The sequence below is a fragment of the Cololabis saira genome, chromosome 8 (genome assembly GCF_033807715.1).
Source record: "Cololabis saira isolate AMF1-May2022 chromosome 8, fColSai1.1, whole genome shotgun sequence".
NCBI classification, from domain to species: domain Eukaryota; kingdom Metazoa; phylum Chordata; class Actinopteri; order Beloniformes; family Belonidae; genus Cololabis; species Cololabis saira.
In genome coordinates this window covers 25,971,695-25,993,756 of record NC_084594.1, presented here as the reverse complement: position 1 = coordinate 25,993,756, position 22,062 = coordinate 25,971,695, and the positions used below count along the sequence as shown (strand labels likewise).

Genomic DNA, 22,062 nt, shown 5'->3' with positions numbered 1-22,062 from the left:
TGTAACAGCTGTGGACAAATGACTTCCAGCTGCAGTTGCGCTTCATTTGTAAATTGTAAACAAACAAAATATATATATATATATATATATATATATATAAACAACAAAAAACAAACTCCACTCTGGTCAGGTCAGCTCTCATGAAAACATGATGTTCTGCCAACACTGATGTTGACTAATGACAGCCGACCGTTGTCACCCGGCTTGTATTATGACATTTGGGCTGGAGTTAAGATGACACTTGGTAATAAAATCCAAACTGACAACTGAAAATTATATTAATAATAATTTAATCTTGTGTGCAGCAGCATATGTGAAAACAACCCCTAATGAACAAATAATTTCTTCTCCCTCTCTGAGACTGAAACTTTTTAATCTACAACAAACCTCAGTTTCAATTTTCCTTTTTCTGTGATTGAGGAAAACACATTATTTGTATGTATATTTAGTTCCTTCCTTTAGTTGAAAACCTCAAAAGCATTTGCTCTAGTCAATGTCATTGTATGATCTTTCTTTGTACCGGCTAGCACATAAACTAATTTGTTGCATATGTAAAATTTGGCAAAAATAAGCTAGATGGACAAAATTCCTGTTGATCACGTTAAAATATGCGTTTCAGTTTTATTTGAGAGAATATTTACTTTGCATTTACTCAGTGTTGCCTATTGGCAAAAACCAGCTAAAGTAACTTTGATATTTTGTTTTCAGTGGGACAGCTGAATATCTTTTTACAGCGATGCCATGCTTCATCAGCATTTAAATTCACTTACAGAGCTATGGTGGACATCTTTAGTAGAGGCAACTCAATCGAGAAAGTAATTATGAAAGAAAAAATGAGAGAGTGAAATAAGCAAAAGACCAAGCAAAAGCAAATATGAGACAAAGTTGTAAACCGACTTAATCTCCTCCACTATTAGAGGGGGACCAATAGTGCTAAACATTGGCAAACTCCTGTGCTGCTTTAGACAAAGCACAGAATAATAAAGCAATGGTGAATGAGAAATAATGATGACATGATTTTGAACAGCTGGCTGTTGGGTTGTTGAACAATCAGTTGTAGGTCTGCAAATGATTTGTGACAACATTATGCATCAGAGATGGATCAGTACAGAAAGTTTTTGGCTGAAGTGCAGATAAGAGACATGCACATTTCTGTGGCCTCTGAGGTGTAAAATGTGCTTCAAAGATGATTGATTGCCATTACATCCAGGACACATTACCATATTTGTGCAAAGCTGTGTACGGTTGTTAAGCAAAGCACAGACCCTCATAAAATATGATGAAGTTGAGTTGCTGACTCCGCCCTCTAAAACCAACTGATGTAAACAATGGCGTTAAGGCATGGATGAGTAGGGCGCTGTTGTTCTGCATCTTTCTGTCCGACTGACTAGAGTGTCACCAGCATTACGTTAACTTTTGATAGTACATGAATTAAATAATGTAATGAGGTATTGTATCATAAGATGATTGGATCTTCAGAATATCAGCAAACTACAATAGCAGTGTTGTGTTGTCCTCGATATATTTTAAGTGGGTTGTCAGTTTGGGTGCCGTCAGTGCACCTGAGTGGAGTCAGCAGTGGACAGACATGCATATTTTCCACTGCTGAATAAACCTAGTAAGTTAGTCGAACCAGATTGGTTCATTGTCTGTACTGCCTTTTTAATTATTGTGAAGTAAATATTTGGGCTGTTTGATGGCTGCTTGGGGGTGTGTACAATGAAACATTTAGCACAATTTCATAAATAAATTATTAAATAAAAATAAATTCAAAATCATCCACTATCACAGTAAATTATGCATTTTGTGATTTTGTAGCTGAAATTATGAAATTTGACCATTGCCAGAGTTTTGATGTTACAAAATATTTTGAATTACGTATTTTCTCTCGTAAGCATCTTATTTTCCCATATATGTATATTCAAGCAATGTTCTTGCTCAGATGCAAAATAGATGACTTTCTCAGAGGCGGTGATGGTTTTCTACTACCCTCCTGTAATTTTTGGTTTCCTTTGAAGGAAACTGGAGGATTTTTAAAAAGGATGACCTAGATTCCTTGTGGCACATCATACTCCAGTTGATGCTGCAGAGGGCACTGTTGAAGCGCCGTCTGTCGTCTGAACTGCAACGACTGCTCTGCTGCATGGGAGACCGCCTTGGAATACCAATGAACGTTTTTTTTTTTGTGTTTTTTTTTTTGTGTTTTTTTTTTTTTTGTATCGGCACAGTCTCTCTATCGCTCTCTTTTTTAACTCCCTTCTTTGCTCACTCCATCTTTATCCCAGTATTTTTCCCTCATTTGCTCACCACTCTGTCTTTACGTCCACCTGTTTTTGTCCTTCATTGTTCTTATTTGTCTCTGTTTCTCTTTCCCTCACTGCCTTCGTTGCTGCTTGAGTCGGGGGCTGTCAGTAGCCGCGGCTCTGTGATGAGCAGTCATTTGTCACACCAGCGAGGAGGAGAAACATATTTTATTGATGCTGCCCCCTCCTCTCTTTCTGTGTCTCATGTCTCAGGCCATTTGCTTTTTGGCCTCCTCACAACTGTTGCCTCACAACCATTCTCAGGTCCCCTATGTTTTACTTTTCCCAAAGCATCCCTTTAGCCATTTTTTCACGGGATTCGATTCCTTGAAATGCCCGGCAGCTACTGTACAACAAGTGTAAACTGCTTAATTTCTCCAGTTCAGATTCTGGTTGAAAGCTTGTAGCTACGTCATGGCGCACCTACCCAATCAAGACCTCGTAACTGACAGACATTATTGTCAGAGCTGAGTTGCTATATACTTTAATGAAATCCATTTTGAAAGGCATTAGGCTTTCCGTGGGGGCTATTAAGATGACAGTCTGAAAATGATCCGGGCAATCACAACCTCCATTAAAAAAAATTAGCATGAGTCAGCATCCAAATTCTTCAATCATGAGACGAGGGAAATGTGAGCAGTTTACAAAGTTAACCTCTTTATTTGTATTCAGAGTTTTGTTGGCTAATGTTTAGTCCTGAACATTTAATATTACTTTTTTTGCTTAAAAATGGTAAAAAAATTCCAATATGTCTAAAACTAAATGTCATAATGTTTACTTTATATAATGATAATAATATTTTAGCTTGAAGTGGCCATATTATCCTCATTTTCAGACATCCAGTTTCAGTCTGTGGTAAGTCTGGAGTTGCTTGGTACCTGGCATTACTCCTGAGCTTTTCATCATTCCTGACCAAGAGCAAATTTGGTGAAAGTATTTTTTTATAGGTTGAATTTTTGGATGTTTGTTGATCGGCAGAGCTAATGGCTCATGACTGCAAAAGAATGAGTTTTCAACCTATCAGTGCTGTGCGTTCAACGTTTCCTTTAGATGATCTCAATACCTCGAATCCTGAACAGTAAATTACTGCTGGTCGTATCTGTTTGGCAAATGCTGATGTGTAACTTTAAGCATTATGCCGTCTTTCGGTCACATGTCCCTTGAATAGGTGTAGATGTAGACAGATAATTATTTTTTTTTTTTTGTTTGCTGCCATGACACAGAAAGTGAGACTCTCTAACTACGATTGCTGAACGCAAAATGTTTGTTTTAAAATACACGACAATTTAGCACTTGTAATTCAAACTCATAAAATTCTAGTGCTGGAACAGCTTAAATCTCTAAGAAAGTCTAGTGGCGTACAGGACCGCTTTTATAAAACTGTCCTCAGTGTATTGTCGTGAAAAACAAGCATATTTTCACGACACGGAGTTGCTGGCACAGAAAAACAAACTACCTCCACTGAACCACAGTCAGCTACTTTCTCCCATGATCGAAAATTAGATTTCTTTGGAGACATATTGGAAACAAAAGCCAAATGCTTACTGGTAGTAAGAAGTCCTTGCACATCAGCCAGGATGGATAGCATACTAGGTCTTTGTTACAAAGTTGAAAACTTTGCCGTGAAGGAAATTTCACGGCATAGAGAAGTGAGGTTTTCGTTTTCTTTTTCCTCCAACCATCACATCCGGTCAAAATGCTAATTTATAATAAAGAAAACACAAAAGTTTAATGGATAATGAGGTTGGTTATTGGCAGAGTTTCTCAACATAGTTGGCGAACGATTTTCTGTAGATTAGCTAACCAATTTATTGACTAGCTGTTGTAATTTTAGAGATGATGTTACTCAAGCTTGATTAATTTCAATAGTTAAGTTACTAAACTTATTCTTCTTAATTTGTGCATGTTGGCGCTGCAGGTTTCGTCTTCCACAGTCGCACCCAGATGCGCGGTCGCTTAAGCATGATGGCTCAGTATAACGCTTTTATCTGGCCGACGCTTCTAGATCTATCTTTAAACATTACAGTCATAATGTATGATTTACTGCCAGGCTGAGATGTGAAGACGGCAGCTTTGTAGTAGCTTTACAAGGGAAACCAATCACATCTATCGCTCAACAGCGACAGATCATCAATCATGCATTTTTAGTAAAGTACAACACTGAACACTTATTCAAGACAGTTGCCGATCTTCCCAGAAGTGGCCGTTAGACCGAGCAATCCTCACACGAATACTCTTGATAGCAACATCTCAGACTTTACAGGTCTCATGCTGATGGTTGAGTGGAAGGGCTAACAGGAGAGAGTCTTCTTTCACTAAAGAAAGACCATGGCACCATAGTATCTCAAGAGTTTTTCAAAAATGTCCTTTTGATGGACAAGTCCAAAGTGGTGATGTTTGACCATAATATACTGCAACATGTTTGGTAAAAATCAAACAATATATCGGCACAAACACTTGAAAACTACTGAAGTATGGATAGTCTATTATTTTGACTTAATCTCACATAAATCTACAGTCTGCATTTAGCTGCGGCAGTGAAGCCATCTCTGCATGTTTCCTGCCGTGGATGTTGTCTAATCCATCTTGTTTGTTTTAGCTCACGTTCAAAAGCCTGTATAGGACTCGTCTTCGGCTGTTGCACGCTGAATCACCGACTCTGTGCAGTGTTTATACAGATTACTCAAGTAGTGCAAGGCTGCTTTTAACAGTCTCGCAGCTTCCTTTATTTTGTTGTTGCCTAGCAACCAGGGCTCTGTTTCATCATTTAGCTCTTTATTTATTCAATATTCCATTATTCTTTTTATCGATTATTTGAATTTTGTTCCCCACACCCAAAAGTATAAGGTCAATTGAAATTTAACTTGAGTACCTCAGATTATTTAATTGATTTGAAAGTGATTATTTATTTATGTTTTTCAAAATATCACAGTGGTTTAGAATTTGTTGAGATTGTTGTTTATAATATGTCGCCATCAATGCAATTGATTTTGTGTAGCTTCTGCTCTGCCAAAAGCTGTTTTGGGCAATTGATGTTTTAATCCTCCAAATTCCTGATGGTGAATTTTCAATATCAGCTTTTACATTTGAAATGTGTCCTTGCTTAACTCACACCTCCTTTTTGAAGCATTACAGGATTAAATATAACAAGTCTTAGGTTAATTGCCTTAAGTAAAAAGTTTCTTCCCCCCACCCACTCTCCCAGATAACACCAGTGACAAGACCTACATTATGATGGAGGCCAGGCTGGGAGCTCTTTTTAAGTCGGAGACTGAATACACTCTCCTGGATAAGTGAGTACAAAAACAACCGCAGTGAGTGTAATGTTGGCATCATGGTGCATTACATTTTGGATAATTGGTTTGTTTAATGCTTTATGTTCCCACTTGGACTGCGAGTGTCTTTTGTTTGCAGAGACCTTTGAATACTTGTTTCATTGTTCCATTGTAAGTTTGTCCTTTTAAAATCCAAGCTTTGACTATTATTGCTTAACAAAATCATAAACCTATCTGGGGAAGGCAAATTAAAATGACATATTTTTCAATTAGTTCCAAATCAGAGCAAACCTTCATTGACAATCTAGTAACTTTTAACACACAACAACCATTAGACATCATTTGCATAAAATGAAGATATAGCTGAAAGTGCTATAACTGGTACTTTTTATAAATTGTCCAAAAAAGGGTCTGGTTTTGCAACATGGATGTGTTTGAGTTGCAGAACATATACACATATAAAAAATACAAACATGAAAAATGAATGACAGTGTTCTGCAGCCTTCTTTTGTACAGTTGTGGAGATAATGTCTGTGCTGAACAATATATTGAAAAAGTAAAAAAGAACCATGTCCTGTTCTACAGAATTAAAACGGATCTATTCAGTAAAGTTACCAGTAAGTACCAACTATGTGGCCTATGATCACGTACTGCTACAAACTAAATGCCTTTATACTGAGGCTGAAAAGCTCTTTGCCTCCAAGCATGCACATCTGGCCTAATTAACGCCCTAATATCAATACAACCCATAATTGGAAGACACGCCCACAAAACCAAAGGTGCATTGCAACAAAATGACAAGTAAATGGCTGTAACACTGTTGATAAATTGCTGTCCGATGTCAAGAATGTATAGGATAATATGTTGTGCTCAGAATTATATTACTTACGGGGCACGGTGTCGCAGCTGGTAATGCAGCCGTCTCACAGCAAGAAAGTCCTGGGTTCGATTCCCGCTGGGGACGCTGTGGTGGCTGAAGTGGGGGTTAGTTCCCCCATGACCTCAGCGCCCACACCCTGGGTGGGGTTGGTGAAAGGGCCTTTCTGTGTGGAGTTTGCATGTTCTCCCCATGTTCCCTTAGGAGGTAGCTAATTTGAGCTACCCTCACAGCAGTCCTGGGTAGGGTTGCACGGTATACCGGTACCAGTATAGTACCGCGGTACTAGAGTTTTGAAAACGGTACTATACCAGCATTTAAAAACAAACGGTACTTTTATATATTTTTTCTATGCAAACGAATTGGTAAATTGGAGCCTGTCTCTTTAAGCACGGCGAGCTCAGCGAGTGTGACGTAGTTGCAGAAGCAGAGCCGCCTCCCCCTCCCACTCGCATGCGGAGGAGGAGAGAGAAACGAGAAGTCGCGTGTTAGACAGACAGAGCGGCTTGAAATAAAGTTGAAATAAATAGAGATGGCAGCTGCAGAAAAGCCCGTACTTGTGGACAAAATGGGGGCCCGAAGTACGGTGTGGAAATATTTCGGGTTCAAACCGAGCGATATGGGCGAGCCACTGAACCAGATGCACCGCAGTGCGAGCGCTGCTACAAAGTGAGTCTCGCAAAAGGAGGCAACACTTCAAACTTGTCCAAACGTTTAAAGGACAACCACGCGGACTTGTTCCAAGACTTCAGTCAAGAACGACAGCTAATAACTTTGTTCACCAGTTCACTGCACTGTCATGTCATGAAAAAAGTACAGAGCCTCTCCCAGCCCGTAGTAAACCTACAGCAGCCTACATACACAGTTAAAACATGTCCATGGTTAATAAATGCAATTTTTAAAATATAAAAAAAAAACAAATTATTAAAATATTTAAATACATTCCACAGACTAGAATATAACTTAAATATATTTTTGTATATTTTAATATTATTTAATGTTTAATATATATTATAAACCATTAAGGCAATTAATTATTATTATATTGAAACACACTTTGGTAAAACATTCCATTAGCCTACAATATCTCAGAAAATTAGAATATTGTGATAAAGTTCCTTATTTTCTGTAATGCAATTTAAAAAAAAAACTAAAATGTCATACATTCTGGATTCATTACAAATCAACTGAAATATTTCAAGCCTTTTATTATTTTAATATTGCTGATTATAGTTTACAGTTTAAGATTAGATTCCCAGAATATATTTGAGTTTTCTTAAGCTGTAAGCCATGATCAGCAATATCAAAATAATAAAAGGCTTGCAATATTTCAGTTGATTTGTAATGAATCCAGAATGTATGACATTTTTGTTTTTGTAATTGCATTACAGAAAATAAAGAACTTTATCACAATATTCAAATTTTCTGAGACAGTCCTGTAGATGATAGAATGAGCCTCAATTTATTTTTCTAGTTATGCCCATTTAATGTTTCATGTGGCCTATAGTTTCAAAACACAAACCTTTTGAACAATGAGAACAAGTAAAATAAAGGAATGGCATTCAAATTAAAATGACCATGTTAATTAAAATACTGTGCCCCCTCCCTCCCCCAATTACAGAAGTCTAGTGCTCCTGGCAGTATCTGTGTATTCCAGCATCAAGCTGTGCATCTGAACGTGTCTTCAGCACATCTGGGAATATCTGCAGTCCAAGGCGTTCTAGACTGACCGAGGAAAATGTAGACATTCTTGTTTTCTTGGCTAGGAACCTGAAAAATGAAAAACAGTGATAGCCCGCCAGCCACCCTAGGAGGAGTTTTTGCTGCTACAGTATTTTATTTAACATGGTGACTTTAATTTGAATGGCATTGCTTTATTTAACTTGTTCTCACTGTTCTAAAGGTTTGAAATTTTTAATATACCATGCCAATTATTTATTTTATTCATTGTTGTTATTGTTCACAAAGTCTGCTTTAAAATAAAGGAAAATATTGACATTTGAGAGTGTTCCACCTTTTTACAAAAAGTATCGAAATAGATATTGGTATCGGTATCGAAACAGAAATTTGGTATCGTGACAACCCTAGTCCTGGGCTATACTGCCCCCTCTGGCCAGCCGGGGCGCCAGATGGGGTGGGGAGGATCTGGCCGGAATAACGTGATCCTTCCACGTGCTACGTCCAGAGAAGCCCCATCCTGTCTGGTGAAAAATGGGGGCCTGCTCACTCCTCTGGTTAAGGAGGAGACTTGAGCTCAGTGCAGGACCCTCCCGGGGTTGGTAGAGGGAGCAATGCCCAGGACTGTCACTTAGGTAGGAGCACTGGGTGATATAATGGGAAAAAAATCAGGGATAAAAATATATTCAAAAAAGAATTATTTTACTTTAATAAAGAAGACATAATGCACTCTCTCCAACTTTGCAATTAACAGAATATTAATTAAATTAAAGTAATAGGCTTTTTATGTTCTTGTGTTATGTACATTATTGTGTTATGTCGCACTGGCCCAACAAACTCCTTTGTTGGTCGCATTCAGGCACTTTCATGGTCAGTAGATCCTTTGATTTGATTAGATTAGATTATGCCTTTTATTATCACTGTATACATCCACGTCAGATTAAACATTTACACATAAATCACATTTAGACGTAAGAAATAATAATAAAAAACCTCACTAGAACCAGGGCTAAACCTAATTTATGAATATGGATAATCATGAAATGAGAGGCTGAATGGCTTTTGAAAAGAAAATTGTTCAGTAGTTTTTCGATTGACCTGTAGCGTTTTCTTGAGGGTAGAAGTTGGAAGAGTTCATGACCAGGGTGAGAGGTGTCAGTGGTGTATTTTTTATTATTTTTTTACTCTGCTATGGTTATGAAGTGTTGGTAATGTCCTAAAGTGAAGGAAGAGAAGACTCCATGATTTTTTTTTTTGACAGCTTTTATAACCCCTTGTAGAGCCCTTTTGTCTGCTATGTACACCCTGCATGCCACGCTGTGAGGCGATATGCGAGTGTGCTCTCTATTACTGGATGGTAGAAGGAGACCAGCAGACTGTGACAGATGTTGAGCTTTTTTAAGAATCGCAGGAAGTAGAGACGCTGCTGTGCCTCGTTTCACAGCAGCTGTGGCACATGTTGAACAGGAATGTAAAACTATTTAAAACTACTATTGACAATTTCCATGCAGTCTTCATCAATCATGATGGGAATGTGGTCAATGTGGTGCATTTCCTGAAGTCCACAGTCAGTTCTTCTGTGTTCTTGGTTTTGTGATAAATCATGTGATCAATCATCATTCTTCCATTCTTTTTAAATTCCTCTTCTTTATTGTGTTCCTTACTAGCTTCAAACATATGTAATTTTAACAGTGGTGTTCACATGGTTTTGGTTTGTAAGGTTATCCCTTCTCTTGCATCTAGCCCAGCAAAGTTTTGGTGCCAACAAAGCACCAGTTTTCCTTGCTCTGAGACGGTAATTTTTTTTGCGTACAATGGTAAAAAAAAAAAAAAATTGATAAAATAAAAGGAACCACTTTGGAACTACTTTGGTGGAAAAGCCCTATTGGTGGTACAGTTCCTCTGAATGTGGAGACGCTATTCATATGTGTTCTGTGTGTTTTCAGATTTCCTGGTAAAAACCTAAAAGGGAAAAAATACAAGCCTCTTTTCCAGTACTTTGCTGAGGTTGGTAGGCTGTTTTTATTGCTCCTTCTTTCACAGTTTTATATATTGTTTTCACTGAATGAAAGCAGATCTAGCTTTCACTTCAACTATTTACCTTGCTTTTCAGGATTGAGTCAGCTTTATACTTAAAACGGTCTCTTAAAGCCCCTGTTATCGTGTGCGACTGTATTCTTGTGCCGCTTCAACCCCGACCCCACTTCATCTTATTCTTCTCATTTGATTTAAGTGTGGGGAGAAAGGAGCCTTTCAAGTGGTGATGGATAACTACGTCAAGGAGGAAGAAGGCACAGGAGTGGTCCACCAGGCACCTTACTTTGGAGCTGTGAGTATCACGCTTAAATTCTTCTTTTGTCCACTCTTTGCTGCTTTGTACAGTCCAACGACCTCTGTCTTGCTATTTTGTTCTCCTGGCTTTGTTGACTGTTTTTGCAGATAAATAAACCTGCTTGAGTTAAGTTTAATTTTTTTTTGTTTAAAGCCTGTATTTCATGCTGATAGAACTGTTTTGACATTTTCTTAGTTATAATGTGAAATTTAGACATTCAGCAAACTAATAGCAAGAAAGTTATTAATTTACACTACTGCTTCTTTTATTGTTCACAATACTGTAGCAATGACAAATGTATTGTTTGCTCAGCCAAAACTCAAGACCAATAACAGGGCCTTTATGTTGTGAGAACTGTCCTGTTTAATTTGTTTTGTCTTGCAAAACGTTCAGACATGATGCCATCTTAAATTTCGGCTTGTGTATAAATGTGTTGACCATTTAATATATTTTAAACTTCTCAAGCAAACATTTATATCAGATTCTACTGTCTAAATGTATTGAGGCAGTGCAGTGATTCTATCAGGTGTACTGGGTCGTTGCTAACGGGCTAGTTGCCCCTGGTCGAGTGTAGATGGATGCCGCTTTACCTCTAGCCAGCTCTACCTTTGCTGTCTTCTCCTTTTTTCACTGCAGTTCTGGAACTGTGGGGCTGAAAGACAAATCCTACAAGACAGCATGTTACCTAAATTTGCTTTCAAGAATTTTGTTTTCTAAATCTGGATACAGATCTTAAATTTAGTGTTCAGAGTAGGGGTGGGTATTGAGAAGGACCTCACGATACGATACGCATCACGATACTTGAGCCACGATACGATACACATTGCGATATCCCGATTATGCGATATCCCGATTATTATATTCTACATAGTTCACCGAAAAATTTAAAAATGCATTACACATCTTAAAATCCAAGTTGTATATATGTACATCAGATGATAGTGATGGATCTTAAAATCTGAGTTGCACGTTCATCAGATTATAGTGACAATTCATGGGACAAACTGAGTCAAAACAATGTTTTATTATAACTATACAAGCTAAAGTTACAACTTATTTGTATATGTTTTTCATATTATTTACATCATATGAAATTAACATTAAATTTAGTATGAGGTTGCTTTAATTATGTGGCAAATGATAATAAACACAAGAAAGATGGTACTAAAACCAAGGACGGGCACAGTGATCAGTCAGTATAGATATAAATCCATAAATAAATAAACCTCTGTCCATTATTTTTCATTTTTTAAGGACATGCAATTGTGTTATATAAAAAATAAATTATAAAATGAAATAAAACCTGAGCTCAGTGCAGGGTTGGTAGAGAGTGGAAATGCCCAGGACTGTCACTCAGGTAGGAGCACTGGGTGATATAATGGGAAAAAATTGGGGATAAAAAATATAAAAAAAAAAAAAAAATCAATATTAAAATTTTGATTATCGATATTGAATCAGCTGGAAAAGTATCGCGATATATTGCCATATCGATATTTTTGCCCACCCCTAGTTCAGAGTTACATTGATTGGTTTCAGACAAAAAGCTGTGACACGAATGCGTTTGCTCTGAAGATATACAGTAAGAGGAAAAGTCCTGCCAAACTACATTTTTCAAATGTTATTTCATTGTGGCTACACGTGAAATGACCCTGGGAGTCATTCGTCTTAGATTCTGACAGGGTGTTTGAATTCAAATTGCATTTAGAGCGAGATGGTAGTCGTATTTTTCATGCATAGCTGCCACATACCAGTGGTGCTTGTTTCAACGCTGCAAAAAGTATCCAGCTCAAGAAGGAATTTAATATGCAACCGTAACAAATCTTTAAACTGGTGAAACTGACTCCCAAAGAGGTTCATTACACTGTACAATTGTATGTAATTTTAACACTGAAGCTTGAAATGAAATGTGTCACTTCACTGGCATCAAGCAATTGTGATAATAAATAATAAACTTCAAATACATTTTTAAGATACTGGTCAACAATGCAAGATTGTTTTGTTTGGAAATAAATGCAAAGGATAATAGGAAGACCAGGTTTATCTCTAAACTGCATTATTCTGTCTGCAGGATGATTACAGAGTGTGCACTGAATACAACATCATTCAGAGGGACCAGGCTCCTATCTGCCCTGTGGATGCCTCAGGCTGCTTCACTTCAGAGGTCGCTGACTTTGCTGGACAGTATGTCAAAGTGAGTGACACATCATACATTTACATGCCGATTAAATTTGCAGACTTTTCAACTATTTTAGTCTTGCTGAGAGTCACTGGCATTCTCCTCGGGATAATTAAAGTAGCATTTGTTCAGCACTTAACTATAAAAAAAGGAAAAGTGCAATCTCTAAATGCTCCAAAGCAGAATTATTTTGGCACTCCAGTTATGTTGTGGATACTTGCTCCCTGACTAGTCTCCATCCTCTCTTTAACTGGAAATGTAGTGAGTGGATAGGTTTGCCCTTCAATCAGAAGCTGAAGTATCTTTGAGCAGTACGCTTAATGCCAAATTGCAAAAATCCAGCCACTAAGGGATCTGGATAAATGGGGACGGTTGCATCGGGGAAGGGCAGCCGACGTTTTGGCAACCTGTGCCAAATCAGTATGCCAAATCAGTATGCCAAGTTTAAGTGCAAAAAACAGTCTTAGCTGTAAAACTTGGTAATTAAGAATTGAATGAATGTACGCCTGAGATGTTTGACGGAGTCATGCTGGAAAACCTGCTGTTCTGTGCATTTTGTCATTGTTTTTTAATAGTCCACTGGATACCCGTCTGCCCTCTGTCACACCCAACTTCATTAGCAATCATGAGCAGATAGTGAGTTAAGAAAAAGAAACGTGGAACTCATACATGATGTGATCACTATTTCACATCCTGGTGCAAAGGCCAGGGAGTGGACTCGACCTGCTAGGCCACTAACATTACAGCGTCAGCTAATAAAGAGCATGCAGCCACAGTTCCCTAAAAGTCTGTCATACTCCACTTTTGAAATGTGTTAAAACGTATCGCGTGTTTCAAAGCTGTCCGAGACATTCCTTGCAGCTGCATAAAACCACTGAAGGGATCTGAGAGAGCGTCAGTCAGTCTCAACATTTGCAGTGCGAGAAATCAAGCCCAGACCTTTACACAGGATGAGAGCTGCATCTTACAACCAGAAGAGCTTGCAAGTTAGCAGCTCCAGAGTACGGGTTCAGAGCCCTTCGCCTTCCCGGCTCCGTGGATCCTCGTATGACAGCCGTGGACGCTCAGGGTATAATGGAAAAGCCATCGAGGTGGGCACAGAGATACACCAGCACCATGCCAACGAGAAAGAGACAATGCAAGAACTCAATGTCAAGTTTGCAGGATACATTTCCAAGGTCCAGGCACTGGAACAGAAAAATGCAACTCTTCAGGCTGAGCTGGCTGCATTGCAGAACCGCTACAAGGGAAGCCCCACAGGTATCGCAGATGAATATGAGCTCAAGTTCAAAGAGGTGCGGGAGCTGATTGAGAGCCTGACTAATGAGAAGGGAGCAGCTGATATCGAACGGGGCTACATCGAAGAGGAGGTGGAAGTGTGGAGACTAAAGATGGAGGAGGAGCTGGAGCTCAAAGAAGAAGCAGAAATGATTCTGAGGGAGTTTCGCCAGGATGTTGACAATGCCACACTGCAAAAGGCTGAGCTCGAGAAGCAGATTGAACAACTGGTGGCTGAGATAGAGTTTCTGAAGAAGCTGCATGATGAAGAGGTGGCTGACATCATGAAGCAGATTGAGGACGCAAAGATTACCGCTGACATGGACGGTGACCGTCCTGATCTGGCTGCTTATCTGCGCAACATGCGTGCAGAGATGGAGTCTGTTGCCGCCCGTAACGTCCAAGAAGCTGAGAAGTGGTACAAGGGCAAGTTCGACACCCTCAAGCAGCATGCAGGCAAAAACGAAGAGAAGATGAAGACCATGAAAGACGAGATCACCACCATCCATAACCAGGTGACAGACCTACAGAACCAGATCGATGGCTTGAGGGCTCGCAATGCTGCCCTGGAGCAACAGTTGGTGGAAATGGAGATATCCCACATGGATAAGGTGGGGAGTTTTGAGAGTATCATTGCTCAGTTGGAGGCCCAGCTCTGTGAAACCAAACTGGAGATGACCAAATATCTTCAAGATTATCAGGAACTGCTGCATATTAAGCTCAAGCTGGATGCAGAGATCGCAACCTACAGGAAGCTGCTGGAAGGGGAGGAACAAAGGCTTGGAATTACCAAAGAAGCCTAAATATCCAAGATGAAAGCAGTGGCAAGTCCAGAACAGTCACACAGAAGATCTGCAGTCCATCATGGCACAGAGAGATCACTTCAACTGCTTCACAAAGACTAATTCTTTTTTTCCTCTGTCTTCTCCTTAATCGTGGGGCTGGTTATTGTTGGACATTTGATGCATGAGGCAAAACATGGAGTACACACTCGTTCTGAGGAGATGCTAGTTATCATGATTGGTGTGTGGTGTTGGATTTAACCATGCGACTTCAAATGATTTTACCTGACTGACCAAATATTTCTGGGTAGCTTTCTTTCCTCCGTAGAGCTTTTGCTTTTTTTTTCTGCTTAAAAAAAAAGAAACTGTTCCTGGTACCAAAGATTTATTGGGTTTATAAAACCCAGCTCTCATTTCTCTTAGATTTATCATCGACTTCACCATGAATTTTCTTGCTTTCCAGTCCCTTACAGTAGCCCTTACTGAACATTTATCACTTAGTTAACATTACTCTGCTTTCTAAGAAGCCCACACTCCTTTTTATGGTCTTTCCATATCTCAAGTGTTCCTCTCATGTCTGTGTTGGGCAGGCCTCATTTCTCCTCCTTCAAATTTCTTCAGTCCTGCGAACACCTGCTAAATTTACTTTTTCTGTTTTCCTGCCAAGTCAGCTCCATTGTCATACCACTGCCACTTCTCCGTGCTGTGGTTTCTCACCTCCTGAAATTCCACTGCCTTTCTTGTTTTGGATCAATGCAAATGCAGCCGAATGTATAACCAGTACATACATGTATAACCTCAGTTTATACCCAATGTTATGACAGGATACACCTTTTTGTCCATCACTAATGTTGACCAACTATTACTTAATAAAGATTGAAGCGAGTGCATGCAAACAATGTGATGATTTTTCTTTATTTCTCATGACCTGTTGTCTTTTTTATTTTCATACTGTCCTACTTTCTATTTTTGTGTATGGCACTAGGGACTCTCATCCCCATGTGCTTTCTGTTTGCCTCTTAATATCTTCCTTCACTTAGCTTACGCTAAAAAGTAACTTTTACTAAGGTCTTAAGGTTTTTTTTTTAATTTTAATTCAGTTTAATAAATTTTTTAGAATATAAATCTTAGTTAAGACTGTGTATATAGATGTTTCACAATTTCATTTCAGTTTAGTTAACCAGAGGGTGAATAGTTTCATCCTCTGACAGGGTTTCAGGCAAATATCCCATAAATCTCACTAATGCAGATATATCTTCATGTTTTATAAGACTGGTCCAGGCCATAGAATATTCTTGGCAATAAATACATAAAATACACACATGTACTTTAGTCACACACTTACCAATACCTATTTATTTTTTTAATCCAAGAATAAAAAAATGTATGTCTTCAAGGCCTACCTGTCCTTGGAAGAACTTTGATATTAGTTTATTTGTATTAGATGTATAAAATGAGAGAAACTTAGTAATTTGGTGTTAAAATTAACAGCATCCATCATTATAGTTGAGTAAAGATGTCCCTTCTGTACTAAAGTCACTACAGTTTGATGTTGCGTAAAAGTGCAGTGACGTGTTTAATATCTCTTGAGATCTTGTGGTCTGACTCCTTATGTCAGTATAACTTAAAATAGTTTAAGATTCAAAATACTATGAGCAATAAAAGGGGGAAAAAAAAATCATCCTCAAGAGTAAAGTTGTTCCGATGACGATACCAGTATCGGAGATTCTGACAAAAATAAGGGTATTGGTATCTAAGTATTTCCGTCTATGCACCATCTGGTACCATGTATCGTTATTTTTAGGATGGGAAATCCTACCACGAATACTGTGACATGCTCCTCATGGAAGCTGTGGTTTCCAGAGTAAAACAAGAACAATCATGAAAAAAACCATAAAACCGATTGTCTTGGATCACTGGCTTCTATTGACCATTAAAGATGTTGAATGCTACTGTGTAATTGAACATCTCGAGCCAGCTTAGTTCCCAGGTCTTTAATACGACTCTAAAACAAATCTATATTTAATCATTGTTCTTTATCTGATAGTAATTAAGCAAATGTTTAGTGTAGTACAAAAAACAACACTGGTATCGGAACAGTACTTGGCGTCGGCCGACACCCAAAGCCTAGGTATCAGCATTAAAAAGACTTCCATGTTTGTGTAACATAATCCCATTGAGTTATAATTAATTAGAAAGTAAAATTAAAACGTGTTGCTGATATTTGGGGTCTATTGATATGCAGGTGTACTCCGTGATCCGTCAGCAAGCTGTGCCATGAGTCAGCCAGAAATACAGTTGCTATGCTGCTCCCCTCCTCTTGGAGTGAACCAGATGGATCCTTTCACATTGAAGAGAATGGAACTTAGTTTTAAAATATATCATTCTTTTCTGTTTCAGGATGCTGACAAGAATATAATCAAGTGGCTGAAGGAAAAGGGTCGCCTGGTCAACGCTAGCTCTTTCAAACATAGTTACCCTTTCTGCTGGAGGTGAGAGATGTACAGTATTTCCCGCAAACCTTCTGCTGCCTCTGCACCATGTGAATTCTCTCACTTAAATGCTCTGCTTTTGAATTTAAGTCACATTTAAAACAAATGTTTTAGAATACAGAAAGATCTGTGTTTTTACAGTCATTCATGCCCATTTTGAGGTCTTGTGGTCTCTGTGTAGTTAATTCATTAAACCAATGTGAGTTTTTTTTCAAATTTTTGCCTTTCCTTTTTAACCTTGAGGTTCAGTTCATCATTCCTCCTTAAGACTTAATGCTGTTCATGATTGAATGTTGTGTGAAAAGGTTGGATAGGTGCCACGAAGAGTGAGACAACATTTTCAAATTCAAAATAGCAATTTGCCAAATTATGTCACTTCATTATTAAACTGGTCACAAAATCATTACTTAAGAGTGACGGGCCAAATCATGGCCAAGTCCCACTTGTAAGCGCCAGGCGGCTTTTACCCTCAGTGCCGGACACACTCGGTACACTTTGCAACTCACACACTCCAGACGTAACACACTTGTACCTAAAAGGTCAATTTGAAACTGTGATTGCAAATTACTCTGCTCCAACCATTCTGTGCTGCTGATGTTTAATGTTTTTGTTGTGTTTGTTTTTCTTGCATTTATAGTTATACTTTTATTGTATATATTTGTTTATTTTGCTCTTGATTTTTGCTGAACATGAGGGCACTACCTGAAGGATTTGCCAAGTTTAGAGAATGGATGGATGGATAGATAGATGGATGGAAAGGGTAAAACTTACATGGAACTGGATGCACAACATGTAATGTTGGTGAATATAATAACGGCAGCACTTAAGATTCAAATATTTAACTTCATGTTCAGCCACTTGTGTTGTAGTCGAGTCACTAAATATTAAGTGAAATCACTTGAAAATTCCTCCTGAAATCACTCCTGAAAATTAGGGCTCGAGTCTGAGTCCTATAAATCTGTCACTCATTTTATTATTATTTTTTTTTTCATTTACATAATAATTGGAAACCAAACATATTATTGGCAATAAAATGAATTTAATAGGAAAGCCAGTCCTACATACATCATTTTACAATACGTTACATTTTTTACAGTTAGAACGTTTTCAAAATAAGTTTGGAAAAACAGGACAGTGCTGTAATAGTTAGTCTGGAAACTCCTCTCATGCTCATCGGAAGATGTGAGATGAGTGAATGTACGGTAATCTTAAATCTTTTTGGCCACAGTAATCTTGTAAGGAAAAATCTTTTCCTATTATCTGTGCTGGCTGACTTGTTTAAAATGCACACCTCTTTATCTTGAAAAGTATTACTCGCATATTTCTTTGCCTGGTTTTCAACACAAATGACAGAATAAATAAAGAAATAATTTGCTTCATAATAGAGTTCTTATGAAAATAAAAATGATGGGTGTTTCGTTTTCTTCCAGAGTCAGTCTGTTGCAATCCTGTGTTTTCTGTAATGAATTCTTGTATAATGTTTCAGGTCTGACACGCCCCTGATCTACAAAGCGGTCCCTAGCTGGTTCATCCGAGTGGAGCACATGGTAGAGAAACTGCTGGACTGCAATGGAAAATGCTACTGGTAAGCTCTTCTCTGCTTGAAGTTACGTACCTGCAAGGCGTGCAGTTGGATTCCACCACACTTGGAAAATCCAACCCTACCCAACAGAACATACGACACAGCTCTTGGTTCAGGCTCTGGTCATGTTACGCATTGACTACTCATTGACCTCCCCGGGTGCTCAGTTAAACCTCTGCAGATGATCCAGAATGCAGCAGCATATCTGGTCTTCAACCAGTCCAAGAGAGCTCATGTTGCAGCACGCTTCAAGTTCTGCTTCTGGCTTACCAAACAGTTACCTATATGATGCCTGCCTACCTTCACTCCTTCATCTCGGCAGCTCTGCTCAGCCAGTGAGAGACGCCTGGTGCTTTCACCATAACATGGTGTGAAATCAGTAGCCAGACTCTTCTCCTCCATTGTTCCCCGACGGTGGATTGACCTACCAAACTGTGTCCGATCTGCTGGGTCTGTACCTACTTTTAAGAGCAAGCTAAAGACTTCTGCATCTAGTAAACTTCTCTGCTTATCGGAATGAGTTAGGAGCTACAGGCACTTATAAGATGATATTATGATTGTGAATTTACGACCTAGTTTTGCTGTATAAATGGGACTGTTGTGTTGGGTGGGAAGGGAAAGAAAATAAAAAAATAAATAAAATAAATATAGCACTAGCATGGCAGCACCTGTGTCCAACTGGAATCACAGCAGTAGTAGTAATAATAGTAATAAAATGGCAGCACTGAGCATTCTACCAAACAAGTAGGCTTAAAGCTGTGGGCCAAGACACAAATCAGATGTCAAAAAGCACGGCAGCTGGAGCTCTGTATCATAGTGTCGTCCTGTCTGCACAACAGCCATCACAATGTGCAGAAATCTTGAATGGTTGCATCATTTAGTTCATTCTCATTTCATTTTTTTCAGGTTCTATCTCATGGGGCTTAAATCCTCATAGAGATGTGGGTTGGATTTTATTTAAATCAAAATTTTACCATAATGCTAATTGTGGGTAAGAAAGATTAGGTTTCACAGTTTTTTTTAGGTGGTATTACCTATGGTGCTCCCAGTGCTCTTTTTTTGAGCCACAGTTGCTGCCTCTGGTAATGGGACTGTCAAACTGAGATGAATGACTTGCCACTCGGAAGGTGAAAATGCACCACACCACCACCGTACCACTGAGACAAATACACACACACCACTGTAGAGGGTAGATTTCTTATCTCTGGGGTGTTACATGCATTCGGTTGACAAATCATTGAGTGAACTGAAGTTACGCTTATCCAGTTAACTAGAATAGTCTTCATTTAGCAGAGCCCTGTTGACGCACTGTGGACAAGTCGAGAAAATGATTGGAAAAGCTATTAATATAGCATAATTGCATCAGGTAACAAGACTGCAGCGTCAAGACAGACGTCACGGTTAAAACACTGACTAAAACATTTTAAACATACTTAATACTCTTAATAAGGCAATCATTTACTTGTATACTACTATTTTAGATTCGGTACATCTTAGCTTAAAACTGACCCGAGTTTATAACCATGTTTTGTTGACTTAATGTATGTCAGAGTATGATTTTCATTCTTTAAAAAAAATAATGATATTTTGTATTATTCATGAATATGCTTTTATTTCGCATGATTATTTGCCTTATCAGAAATGGAAAGAGACATTCATTCATTCATTCATTATCTTACCCGCTTTATCCCTTGCGGTGTCACGGGGGTCTGCTGGAGCCTATCCCAGCTCATTTTAGGTGAGAGGCAGGAGTTCACCCTGGACAGGTCACCAGTCCATCACAGGGCCACATATAAACACACAAACCATGCTCACAATCACACTCACGCTCACACCTACGGGCAATTTACAATCATCAATTAACCTAATATGCATATTTTTGGACTGTGGGAGGAAGCCGGAGTACCCGGAGAAAACCCACGCAAGCACGGGGAGAACATGCAAACTCCACACAGAAAGGCCCCTGCCGGGCCTGGGAGTCGAACCGGGGACCTTCTTGCTGTGAGGCAACAGTGCTAACCACTAAGCCACCGTGCTGCCTGGAGAGAGACATATTTATTTTATTTTGTTAAGATTTTTTGGGGCTCTAGTGGCCCCTTTATTCAAGTTGCAGACAGGAAGGGGGTAGAGAGAGAATGGGGATGACATGCAGCAAAGGTGCGCAGGCCGGGATTCAAACCTGCGACCGCTGCAGGAGGACTAGTATCTCAGTATATATGAGCCGCTTGCTTAACCCACTGCGCCACCGAGCGGCTCAAGACATGGATATTTTAAATTGTTTTATGTGAACAGGAGTGTAAAAGCCAAATCCGTTGAACTTATCAGGAAAAATACAAGAACAACATTTGTGAAAACATTTGCCACTTTTTTTCAAGCTAATTTCAAATTTGCTAATGGCAACAAATTATATTTGACCATTTTCTTCGTCAGTTTCATTGTTACACATATTCATTTCTTGTGTCACCAAGTTAACTGCATGTTTTTCATATAGCATAATGTTAATGATTATGACAGTAACTGTAACACAAATATGTTTAGATAAGCTCCCAAAACATTCTTTCCCCACTACTCCCCTTTTTGATCAGCCTGAGCTTGAGTTGTGGTGACAGGAATATTTCCTGATTTGTCTGTTGCAACCGTATCAGCTATTTAATAAAACTGAAATTCTTCTGGAGTTATATGAAGTTCATATTAGCTGATGAGAGACCTCAGAAAGCGAAGTGGCAAGTTCTAGTTAAGTGATTTGTTCATTTATCTCTCTTTATTCCAATGGAGCAGTGCATTGTCAGGCGAAGTGTCTTTTGAGAGCTTAGTCTTATTTCTCCAGATACCGGTCTGTCGCAATAAATTAATGACTGAATTAATGAGTGCTTGAAGGGAAGCTCGTTTCTTTTGAGGCTCAATGGGGGGACAGCTTGGCCACTATCGTTATTTATTTACTTAGTTTAATTAGGTTTATTTATTTATCACTTTATAAGCTTTTGCGCACCAAGTCCATCTTTTTTTTCTTCATATGCACCATTTAAAACTGCTGCCTGACAAAAACAGCGACATACAGTGATGATGTACACGATGCTTTATATGAATCCATCCAATGCAGACATTCATGGCATTGATTTTTGTAAGCTTAAAAATATTTTCAAGGTTGAAAACGTACCGTGTCTGATGTAAGATAAAGAGGAGTTTCACATGCTCGGAAAGGGTATTGGAGATTTCCTGATAATCTCTAGGAGTAATTTAGAACACCATTGGTCCAGTTTGATCATTTTCTGACTTGATTGGAAACAT

General features: G+C 38.7%; 2 protein-coding genes across 2 annotated transcripts in view; both read left to right on the top strand.

Moving 5' to 3' along the window:
* iars1 (isoleucyl-tRNA synthetase 1) overlaps window positions 1-22,062 on the top strand; it is a 66,038-nt gene that overhangs the window by 4,649 nt on the left and 39,327 nt on the right. The window contains exons 8-13 of the mRNA XM_061727431.1: window positions 5,509-5,596; window positions 10,079-10,139; window positions 10,366-10,461; window positions 12,533-12,655; window positions 17,101-17,192; window positions 18,679-18,777. Coding sequence (XP_061583415.1) covers window positions 5,509-5,596; window positions 10,079-10,139; window positions 10,366-10,461; window positions 12,533-12,655; window positions 17,101-17,192; window positions 18,679-18,777 — 559 coding nt within the window. The remainder of the gene's footprint in view (window positions 1-5,508; window positions 5,597-10,078; window positions 10,140-10,365; window positions 10,462-12,532; window positions 12,656-17,100; window positions 17,193-18,678; window positions 18,778-22,062) is intronic.
* Window positions 13,546-15,599, top strand: LOC133448671 (vimentin-like). The gene has a single exon (XM_061727429.1). The coding sequence runs from the start codon at window positions 13,591-13,593 to the stop codon at window positions 14,719-14,721; it is 1,131 nt and encodes a 376-aa protein (XP_061583413.1). The 5' UTR covers window positions 13,546-13,590; the 3' UTR covers window positions 14,722-15,599.